General features: G+C 40.6%; 1 protein-coding gene across 1 annotated transcript in view; it reads right to left on the bottom strand.

Annotated features, from left to right (window-relative positions):
- Positions 1-1,005: 1,005 nt before the first annotated feature.
- Positions 1,006-12,106, bottom strand: part of GAD2 (glutamate decarboxylase 2) — a 41,243-nt gene continuing 30,142 nt past the window's right edge. Inside the window, exons 12-16 of the mRNA XM_076331726.1 lie at positions 10,028-10,106; positions 8,167-8,316; positions 6,233-6,340; positions 4,399-4,488; positions 1,006-3,687 (exon numbers count right to left, since the gene is read on the bottom strand). Of these exons, the coding sequence (XP_076187841.1) occupies positions 3,514-3,687; positions 4,399-4,488; positions 6,233-6,340; positions 8,167-8,316; positions 10,028-10,106 (601 nt within the window). The 3' untranslated portion in view covers positions 1,006-3,513. The remainder of the gene's footprint in view (positions 3,688-4,398; positions 4,489-6,232; positions 6,341-8,166; positions 8,317-10,027; positions 10,107-12,106) is intronic.

Below are 12,106 nucleotides of genomic sequence, written 5' to 3'. Positions count from 1 at the left end.
GAAATAACAAACCAGAGCTTCTGTTCTCATAGGAGAATGTCAAAGGAACCAGCCTTTGTAAAGAGCAGGTGCTCAGGCTGCCGCCTGAATTCCCTCTTCTTCGGCATTTTGCCTTCCTTGAGCACAGCCAGGACTCTGAGCTCAACTCGTCTCTCAGGGAGACCCCACACAGCTCTGGGTGCGACACGTTTACAGCAAAGCCCAAGCTTCATGCACTCCCGTGGGAGTAGTACTCAAAAATACTAACCCAGTGGTCCCTCTCCCAGTGCCAAATGAAGAGCTTCATCGGGGTAAGGTTAGTATCTTATCCCCACATCTTCTCCCTCTCTGTATTTCCCTACAGAGCTCTTAACTGAGCTCTGCCCAGGCACTTGGCATAGGCATTCATCTCAAATTCTGCTGCAGACTTAAAGAAATGATACAGAAAATCTCATTTCAGGTGTAAGCTTTCTGACTGGTGCTGCTTTCACGGCATCGTTTTGTTTTCCTTCTCTGCTGCTAGCATCAGGCTGGGCAGCACTTGAGAGGGTGGAAGGAAAGTAGAGCAGACAGAGAACAGATTTTGGAGGAATGAGGCCCTGGGCCAGGGGAGACATGAGGATTAAAGTCTTAATTTTTTTATCAGTTGTTTTGTCTTTTTTATTTCACGGCACTTTTAAATTGTTGCCATCGTATAGTCTGTGTTGTCCTGGAAAGTGCCCTGACTGCTTTCACTGCTGTGCCGGAGGCTGATTAGAGTCTATGGTTAATTTGGGGATAACTGCTCGTGGAATAAAAAGACAAAACAAAACACAAAAAATTTTTCAGCCTGTCTGAGGAGAATAAAGCAACTAAATCCGTCTTGTAAACATAAGGTAAAGGAATACCAGATGGCAGATTTACACTTGTATGCTGGTGCTGAGTATCGCCTCAAAAAGGGTCTGGTGATGGAATTGGGTTTTTTATGTTACAGTAATTAACAGAATGCATCTTGACATGAAAAAATCCAGCAGGAGACATAGAAAATTGCAATTAAACATTCTCTTTATTGGGGCCTTGCTCCGAAATTGCACAAGTGATAAGTGCTCAGAGTGCCCATCAATGCTGCTAATGAAAAGACCCAGTCACGTTTCACACTTTTATTTGGATTTAGATCAACACCACAGATAAGATACTTTGGTCAAACACAAGAAAAAGGTTGCTATGCTGCTCTTTCCTGGCTGCAATAAGTACAGTAACGTGGAAAAAAAATGCTGGTTCTCCTGGAACACTGAATGTAAATCTTGGATTGGCACATACAGCTAATAAATACATTGTTTGCACTTCGCACTTCAAAACGGAATTGCACATGCAAGATGTAACCAGGCTACCGATCACCTTCAGCATTGTCCCTGTACTATTTTTACTTTTTAAGCTCTTTGCTTGCCTTTTTCCCAGCAAGAAAAAAGAATATAATTTGCTGCTTTATTCAGTATTTCAGTGATTAGTCTGCTGATTTTGACACATTTAGTAAAGGTCACATTGAAGTCCTTCCTGGTAGAATTGGTATCTCCTCTATAGCTTGACGTGCAACACTATATGCATCGCAGGCAGCAATGGAAATCCACTGAAGTGAGGTGAGGGGTCTGCCCAAAAGCTGACGAGGAGAGGTTAACACCAAGCAAAGATATAGTAGAGGGACTGGCGTGAATGCAGCTCTTATAATATCAAGAGTCAATACTACTACCACACAAATAATGACATATCAATAATATATTGTACAAGCTTATACAGCAACACATGTTGATTTGCAACATTGTACAGTTTAAATCTAAAGTGCACAGCCTCAATCTGAGGTGACAAAACAGTACTATCAATATAATAAAGGCAACACAATTACAGACACAATTTATTTCCTCTTACTTCATGTCCTCGTGATATTACATTGAATCAATACTCCATTTATCTATTTTAGATGAAATTAAAACCACATTGCACTTCTTTTTTTTTCTCTTCAAGTATTTTAGAGACAGCAAAACAATATTGCTTTACAAAACAGAAGTTGGCCGTTTAGGCAAATTTAAACCAAAACTTTAGTAGGGTTATAAGTAGACAGGCCCGAGCTGCAGAACTCTTACCAACACCTCCAGATGTTGGGGGGAAAGAGGATCAATGTCAGTTTCCATGCCAGAGTCACCTCTAATGTTAAGGAACGATGCAGCACATGAATTCTGCAAGAGCTGTGCCCATGGTTTCTAAAAAGGCTGTGAGGCTCCGCGTGGGCTGTTTTAGGCAGATGTAGCCTTAACTCAATTTTTTCTGCAATTTCAAAAGCTGTTGCAGACAAGGATGGAGTCCAGCACTGGGAGAAACCTTTGACAAAGCAGTTTGCTACTTAGACCCCATCCCTGTCACTCAGATTACAGTCACACTTAATTTAGGTCTTGCAGACCTGTACATCTGTAAGAAGTCTTTACCCTCCTAATGTAGCCGTGAGGTTTCATGCTATTTCTTTAGTAAGAATTTCAGTCAATTTTAATTTTCAGTGTAGTTTTGGACTGCCCACAGCAGAAATGGTTATGAGATAAGTGTTTATTCAGACATGTGACATTTTTTGGATAGGCTTTTTGACCACAGAATACAGAAACCATCCAAATACAACCTTATTTCAGTCTTGGTTAGCACTGTATATTGATTGTGCGTCTGCTTAGTTAGGCCAAGTGGGAAACAATTAGGAATAATAGCATCCTATTGTTGTACTGTAATTGATCTTATTAAGTGGTTTTAAGAGCTGCAGTACTCTTGAGGTTTTTCAGTAATCAACCCTGGAGATGTACAATCCATATGACATGGAGAAATGAGGTATTGGTACCTCTTAAGAAAGTAGTAGGTGGGCTTATATTTTAAAATAAGCAGTAATAAATATCTGAGGCACCTCCATCAAAAGAAAAGAATCCTAGTTAATTTTCAGCTTCTGTCCTTGAAGTTTTATAACCCATATAAAATAAAAATATATAGTTTACAAAATAGGATTTTTTTAATATATATATATTTCCTTTTGTAAAACTATACCTATTTAAATACATTTGAAATGTTGCTCTAGGTAAATTAGAAATTCTGTTCTAATACTATGAAAAAGGCAAAATACTTTCACTTTTAAACATGCAGCTTGTATGCTCTGCTTCTCACCGCCCCCTCCCACTTCCCCAATTTGATTTTGTCATCATTTTGGGCAAATTTGGCACCATTCAGTCTGATTGCTTTTAATTTAAAGTAGTTGCTGTGTTAAAATTGGGGATAAAATTTTAAGTATCTTCCGTTCTTCCTTATTTGTTTCAGTGAAGCTTTTTGTGCAGCTAATTATTAAGGAAGTATTCTAAAACTCAGGAAAGGACTTTAAAAGAGCCATGTTTCTTGATTTTAAACTGTACTCTACTCCAACGCCACAATATAGAAATAGATTTACTTTGGAACAAACTACAAATACATTCGCACAGTTTGTGACAACTTAATTGTCTACTTAGAGGTCCAGGAACAGACTTTCACACCCAATTATTATAAATCTTGTCCCAGGCGTTCTATTTCACCAATCAGGAAATCAATGTCTTGGTGAGTTGCTGCGGGGTTTGAGATGACCATCCGGAAGAAGTTCACTTTGTCTCCCAGGGGCTGATAGCTCACCATGGTCGTTCCATACTCCATCATCCTGGCTTTTATCACCGGTGCCACCTGCAATGTAACAGAAAGCAGGGGATGATGATCATGATGATGATGATGAGTATCATCATCATTATTATAATTATTTTCATTATTGTCATTATTACCATCATCCTTATTATTATTACAACAAAACACAGACTATGTTTTCTTCTTTTAAAAAAGATGAAGAGCTACAAGAAGCAGTTAAAATGAGATTACATCCAATATTGATAAAACAGTTAACCTCCATTAAGGAATAAATGGCTCATTGAAAAGACACTGGGTTTATCCTGTTTCTTTGTCCTGCTCTTAAAATCACTGGGGAATTTCCCCCCCCCCCTTTCTCAATATTGCTGACAGCCACACAGTAGTTGTTTTTTGTAGTGCTCAAAACATATTGTTACAACCATTTTCCATCTTCTTTTCGTATACCATAGTGGCATGGTATTATCAACCTATTGTACTTGCTGGGTTTAGCAATTGCAGTCTGCAGTAACTTCAGTAAATATACACAGGGTTCAAATAAGTACTCTAGAGACCAGGCAAACCCAGGGAATACCAAACGTGGAGACCAGAGTAAGGTGGTGCCAGCCTAACCTGCACTAAAATGACCACGGAGGTGTCATTTGCCGGAATGTCGCAAGGTGACCTTGCCCTGTGCCCTGGGAGACCATTTTGAGGATTGCCTGCCTGCAAGGATTTCACTGTTCACTACACGATGTCCTGGAGGGTGCTGCTTACCTTCATAAGGCGGCTCATTCTTTCTTCGTTGTCTTCCATACTGCGCAAGCTGGGAGGTATATACCAGAAGCAGACATTTGTGTGCTGAGGCTAAACACAGAATAATGGTTTATACTGTAAAAAATGCTCATAATATCTCAGTTGCAATTAAGTTCGTGCCTTTCGCCCCTCTCATATATCATATTGTGACAACAGTCAATGGTTTTCATTATTGTGGTCCACTGAGAGTCATCATCATTATTAATGCAGAAAAGATAATTTTAGGCAATTTATTCCCAGGGTGTCAGATGCAGAAACACATCATCCAGCTGTGCAAATACATTTATCCCCTACTGAGAGGCATCTAGATTTTGTAGGTGCTGTCCCCTCCAGAGGCTGAAGGGATCGTTTGGCTAAGGCAAGAGTCTATTACAGATAATTTAGAGGTGAGGACCGTGTCATTTACTTTTATGACATGACTGAATAATATAAAATCTGGTTCTGTAAACAGGAGTCACATAGGTGGTACATAAGACAGTCTAAGATTTTCTTACATTTAATGAAATTTATTACTTCTCAGTTTGATTCAGCTAGCTGCCGTATTAATATGCATGCACCACAGCGTCTTAGTTAGTTTAACTTATATGGGAGCACCAAGTAGAAAGGCATAAAGTAAGAACCAGTTGACAAATTGTGTATTTTTGCAATCTCCCAACAGTTGCCTCCCTTGCTACGTTCCTCTTTGCTGGGTGCTAAATGTGTGAGTTACAGCAACTCCTGCTGCTGCTGGTTCCTTTACTCATCATCAGACCCAGTGGACCAAATTCAGTGATGATATATAAGGTGCAGGACATAAATCACATAGTGGCATGTGGCTATGAGCCTGTGATCTCTGAAGAAACATGGTGACGTTTATCCTTGTGCTGCAGAGCACTTAGGCATGCACTAAGTGATCACTACCAGGGAGCAATGTTCTGAGAGACAAAACCTTCCAGGGCAAGTACAGAGACCAGAAACCATCACAAGTAGGAGGAAAAAAGCTAAAATGACATCTTTTTTTTCTCTTTTATAGGCAAAACACCAGTTAACTTTGCAACAGAGGTTTCTACCAGGCCTGTCTCCAGCCATCACAGCCAGAGAGGGTTGCCCACAAAGAGCTGGCCAAACACGGGACAGTCCGGTGCAGTTCAGAGGTATAGCCACACAACCCAGGCAGCACTACCTTGCCCTGGGCACTATGCTCCAGCTGAGCACCTGGCACCCAAGGGTCCCATCTCAGCTGGACTCCCTCAAGAGAAACAACATGCCTAGAGATATTTGCATCCCACACGGTGGTGTCACCTCTGCCACATGAGCCAGCTGGGCTCCCGAGCAACACCAGCCCCTGCCCCGCTGTACTGCACCCCATCGCAGCAGCCTCCCCAGGTCACCCCAGGTCCCCTGTGACTGCCCACCTGAAGATGCTGATAAAAGTGCTTTGCACAACCATCCTTTCAGAGTTGTGTGGGGCACTGTAACCCTCCACTCATAACAGACCCTGCTATTAGGAAACCACAACTTGTTTTTATTACTTAAGAGCTGGTTCTAATTGTGTGTGTGCTGTGTTAGCCTGAGATGCCAGTGTTTAGTTTCAGTGGGGTGAAACTGTGCAAACTGAAATCTTATGTACAGCTGCCTCATCTCCCTTGTCCCTGGATCCCATGAGGAAGAGAGATATTGGCACAGTAACAGGTTTTGTTACAAGGGACGCTGCTTTCTGTCACGTGCTGTTTGGTTTGACCTGTTGGTAGCATCCCAATAGGTGACTAAGGCAAGCGCTGTTGACCAACTGGGAGAAAGAAGTTGCAAGACATACCTTTCCATCGAACACCATTTCATACCCTTCTCTGTTCTTTATTTTATTGTATAGGTATTCTGCAAGTTCCAAGCACTTATCAATTTGTGCTTCAAATCCTGTGGTTCCCTTTAGAGACAGAGGGAGAAAAAAAGTTATGGGACTATCTGTTCTGTGAACCGAAACAGTGAAAGGACCATGCAGCACTTGCCAAAGCACCAGCACAAGTCACCTCTCAGAAGTCTCTTCTGAGTCTTCTCCGACATCCTAATCTGTCAGAAGGGACAGATTAAGGATTTGATTCTACGAGACGAAGGGCACATCGCTAAGCAGAGCTCCTTTGTCTCTAGCTCTTGCCACTGACTCCCTTATAGCCACCTCTGCAAAATAAGCACTGGGTACTAGCTTGGTTCTCAGCAAAATATTGCTAACACCTCCGATGAAGGGTGCCCTCGTTGGTAGATTTTGTAGAGGCTGAGCATGGTTTCGGACAGCCTGAGCTGGCGCAGAGGAGGGTCTCTAGAAGGTGCTGAGTTCCAGACATGGGGAGTCTCCTGCTATTTTCAAAACATGGGATTTTAATCTTCCAGAGGTGATGGGCTGGGGGCTTTTCCAAGAATAATTTATCTTTTTTAATTAAACACAGAATGGGGCAGATATGCTTTTAGAGCCCGGCCTGATGCCTGTGAAAATGCACATTTTGTTTAGATACTGCCCTGCCTCTGTAGTGTTTTTCTCTCTTCTTTTCTAATTGACACCATATAAACTCAGAAGCTGTTTTTAAGAGCTGCAGCAAATCCTGCTTTTTCTTCTCTGGCAAGAGTCATAATCCTCTCTCTGTGACATCATAATTGTTCCTGCAATCACCAGCTGTGATGCCACAAACAAAGGATCCAGCTTTATGAGGGAGGAAGGGGAATAAACAGCTGGAATAGATAAACTGTTTAAGAAACACACATCCTATTTTGTAACGTTAATATTACAAGCGGAGTGTGAGAAGAGAAAAAGCAGTACAAGGCATATTGAAAAAATGGGGTTTAGAAGAAGAAATGTCTCTGAGTAATGGATGCACGTCCCTGCTAAATCTGTTCTGGCAGCGCAGAACTGACTTAAAAGCCCCTGACATTATCTCTCTGTGTACAGAGATTTCAAAACAGGGTAGAGCTAGCACAGCCCTGGGAGAAAGGCTTGGAGTTAGAGACATGTGGCTAAAATTGCCTGCCACTCTGGAGACCCCAGTTAGCACAACAGCTATTGCGACCACAGAAACTTGCATCCTCCTTTACAGACTCCCACACCTCCAGCTACATTTGATGTCGGTCTCAGAATTGCTTTCAGAGTTTTCATGAAGTACATGAGGATCTTTAAGGCTTTCTGGAAATGAAAACAGTGATGTCACCTCCTCTGAACAAACCTGAGGCAACTTGACATAATAGGTTGGATAAATATATGGAAGAACTTATTTAGCAACATTCTACAAATACAGATTAATTAATCATTAGAGCTGGTATTTTCAGATTTCCCAGAGAACAGATTTTGATGAGTTTTCCTCTGCTCCTTCAAAAGATGACTTCTTATCTACTGCATGCAATGAAACTAGGTATTCCAGTCCTGATTTGCCATGTTTAGTTTCTGAATGTCATTAAAACATCTTTTTATTTTGAGAAATCTTCATAACAACATTCTTAGGTATATGATTTATGCTGTTAGACTCCTACAGTTACACAAAGCAAATGCTATGCAAAGCCATGGAGTTCAAGTTTCAAAATCATGTGTGCTGCTTTGAAGCTAAATTGTTAAAAGTATGAAAAACCAGAAAATAATAATGTTCTTTCTTTCATGTTATAAATGGGAAATTCAGGTCAGATATTCTCTAAAATGATGATTATGGAATAAAACCCTGTATCTGGTGTGCATTATTTTAAAGCAAACAAATATATTGCAGGCAGTCCTACCTTTGCCCTCCACATCAGCCATAGCTTGAAGACATCAACATGCCGTCCACATTGCAAAGCCTTGTCTCCTGTGTCATAAGACAGGTCGTAGTGCTTGTCTTGTTGAAAGAGGTAGGAAGCATGCATTTGATTGCAACTCTGCATCAATCCCTTATAAAAACAAAGGCACAAAAAAGTGATGTTGGCACAGATGTGACTACTGCTTTGAGGGTTGCTTTGGGCAAAAAATTACAAACACCCAAATTCAGTGGAATATAGTCCAAGTGCAAAAGGAAGATCAAAAAAAGAGACAAAACCAGACTTAGTTGCTCAGTGGACTAAATTTTTCATATCCCATTCAGTGCCCAGGACACCTTCGTACCTGACCCAGCAACGTGTAATCCACTCCCAGAGCCAAGGCATTTTTTAAAAAAAAGCTGGACATTGTGCTTCCTAACATCATTGTGCATAAGTTCATTTTTGGATCTCACTTTTTATTCCTTATTCTGGTTCCTTTTCCTCCTTTCCTTGGAAGGCTTTTTTTCTGGTTGAGTCAGACCAAGCCAATTTGATGACTAATCTAAATAATATCACACCACTTTTCTAATTGCTTTGGTCTCTAAAATTCTGATTTTCATTGTTTTCTTTCTTTGTAGGCACAGTTCTTTTCTGCAAAGCCCTCAGTTGCAGATTGGATCCTTAAGTGGTATAGAAAGCTTTGAACAGACAGAAGAGCATATGGTCTTTAAACAGCCAGCTAGGGCTATTTCTGGGTTGCAAGATACCATTTTGAGAGGCAGCTTCGTGGGAGGGCCAGAAGCCAACAAGGTGAAGAAACCTGGCTCATGAAAGAATAAGGTTTCCTTTTTAGCTTTTTAAGTGAAATGCAGAGAGTCATGTTCTGGCTCTAGTTAAGTCCTCAACCAAGTTTAAGGTATACCTTACGGCTGTTGCCTGAAACTGCAATTTTGAGTCCAAGAAGAATCAAAACTTGGCTGTTTATCATCAAGTCTAATCTTTATGTGTAATTCAAAACTGAGATAGTAAAATGAGAGGGAAAAAAAAAATTGGCTTTCTCCTAATCTGAGCCACCTGTTCTTACTAGAGGTCAAGGATGGTACTGACTTCAACCAGGCAGGATTTGTCTCGGGGAACTGACCCAGAGGGCAAATAAAAGCCAGCTTCTCTCTTCCTAAGTGCAATCACTTTGTATACAATCTGTTGTACAGCTGTCAGCAAAACAGCAACCAGCTTTTTGATAGCTTGTCTAGTAAGTGGTGGTTGTATAGCGGCTGTCCCAGTAACTGATGGTTATATGAAAATTACAGGCTTGAAGGGTAATTCAAATTCTAGTACTAAATGAAATGTCTACTTTTTATTCCAAGTGATCTTAGTCTTCCCTTTTTATTTCCACATACCCCAAAGTGGATATATGGATCAGAGTTGGGCTGAAATATCTACCATAAAAGTCTAGAAAGTATAATGATGTCTAGATTCTGGACCAAATGTCATGTTGCATGTATACCATAGCATTTATTCTAAAAGGACTACAGTTTGCCTACAGCTACATTTTATGCTACACAGAAACTAGTGGGGTTACACAGCTGTGCACCCACAACTTAACTATGGATATTTTGAATGGAAAGCCACAAACTCTGTAGAGACATTGCCATTAATTTGATCTATCATTTCTGCTAGACAGCTGCTTTAATTCCTTTTGCAGTCACAGCCTGAGCATGTAACTAGAGGTCTACTTCTCAGTTTCTTTTATAATCCTCATCACATTAGCAAATAGCTATGACACAGTTATGAGGAAAACATCCAGTATTTTCAGAAGCAAAATGTCAGAAAAGATCAGAGAAGTGAGTATATTGGGACATACCTCTTCTCTTACTAGCAGGGCTGAACACTGCAGCGGGACACCCATCATCTTGTGAGGGTTCCAGGTCACCGAATTGGCCCTGGGACAGCAAACCACATGAAACTCAGACATTGTACTATGGTGGTGAAACGATGGAGACATTTAGTACTAATAATAATGAATGTGTAGTAATGCACACTTTCTTCTTTTTCTGAGCAAGCAAAGCTGAAAATAATCATGGCAGATACTAGGAAAGTAATGCCTTCATAAGGGAACTAATCCACTCTAGTTGGTTTTTGGATGACAATTCTGGCAACTTACCGCAGGACAATGGCTCTATCCACTGAACTTCATCAGTATTAAACTTTCTGGGGAGTCATCTATACTTCATAAACATAGGACAAAAACACCCACCTGACTGATGAACTTTCTAAAGTCGCACAGCTGATTAAAGATGCAGATAGGAAGCTGGCAAACTAGCATACTCCCTCCCATCGATTCCAGTTTCAGTAAGATTTTAGTAAGTAGCTCACATAGGCATTTTTGAAAATTCCCTTAAATACTTCTGGGTACCTCTGAGTCTCTGAGTAACTTGGAAAACCTGGCCCAAAGTAATTTTTCTCAGTGTTCTGCTGATGGTAAATTTTCATAGCTCCTTCATTTTAGTTTGGCTATGATAATTCACACAACTGAAGGCCTGGGTCCAAAATTACCATAGTAATAAACATAGAACTGATCCACGCTTCCACAAAAGAGCCTGATCCTGCCTCCCTTCAGGACACATTCACTGCAAAAATAACTGTCAGCCCAGATCTTGTGAACAAACAGGGTCCTGTCACAATACAGCTTAGAGAAGAGACATTTGGGACTGTGGCGAGGGCTGAATGGAAGATTGTCCAGTTGTTTATTATTTTAATTTTGTGTTATGCTTGACTGGCTATTTGTTAATTACTATTATTACATATGATTAGCTGATAGATGTATACATTTGTGTCCTATTTGGCAGGCTGTCAAGGATGCATAGTGCACAGGATTTCATGTAGTGCAGTGATTTGAATTTTGATGGTATAAAACAGTCAACTGGGGCATGTGAAATTTAAAGGACCCAGGACACACTTGCAGGTAACACTTATGTGAACAGAGGTGAGCATGTTGGAATCTGGCAGTATTTTTCTTTGTAGGATTTGGAGACAGCGCTATAGGTTTATGCAAGTCCTTATCATTTCCTGCCAAATTGCTTTCACTCCTTCAAAGCAAGCAACTCCAAAATTCGCATGGACACCGGGCAGCACTTCTGTGCTTTCTTCTTTGCTATTTAAATGGGACTGCGCAAGTGTCTGATGCAAAATCTGTAGGGAACAGGCTTACACAGGCAACATCTGGCCACTTGGCTTGGCTTTTCGAGTATTTGGCAGCTTTTAATCAGCTCAGAGTCAGTCATCTGATTGCAACACCAAAGCTAATGATTCTGAACGTGCACTCAGGTCTATGAATTTCCTTTGATACGATACTTTTTAATTTTTATCTGTGTCTACGCAGAATCAGGCAGAAATTCTTTAAAAGACTTCTAGGTAATAGTAGTGGTATGGGTTTTCTCATGCAAAAGGATTATTTACTGACAACAGCCAGATGTTAATTATCTGCCTAAAACATTTAATTTACCCTAAGGTCATTTATTTCCCCAATTACATCCCAATTGCACATAGAAAAAAATTAATTATGTAAAATAAAAATCCACCATTTTTCATTTGTTACCAGTCATTCTGGGCTTCAGCCATCAGTATCTGCTTGAAGAAATTGCTGACTGAGCCAAACAGTGAAGGAAAAAAGCTACATGTATCCACAGATGTTTTTTTAAAGCATCTCACGTTCACCCAAATAACTGAGCACCAAGCAGCTATGGGATTTTTTGGCTGTGGGTCACAGACAGAAAAAAAAAAGAGAAGTTTTCCTTTAGAGATTTCAAACGGATGACAGGAGAGATTCAAGACTGGCAGAATTTGGTCCTCAGCCATCATTAAAAACAGACTGAGGTGCATTCACTGACCAGCCACAGCCCCGGAAAGGATGCCCAGACCCTGTACAAGAGCACTCATTCAG

The sequence above is a fragment of the Aptenodytes patagonicus genome, chromosome 2 (assembly GCF_965638725.1).
Source record: "Aptenodytes patagonicus chromosome 2, bAptPat1.pri.cur, whole genome shotgun sequence".
Taxonomy (NCBI): Eukaryota; Metazoa; Chordata; class Aves; order Sphenisciformes; family Spheniscidae; genus Aptenodytes; species Aptenodytes patagonicus.
Note: the sequence above shows the minus strand (reverse complement) of the source record. Positions and strands in the feature narration are given on the sequence as shown.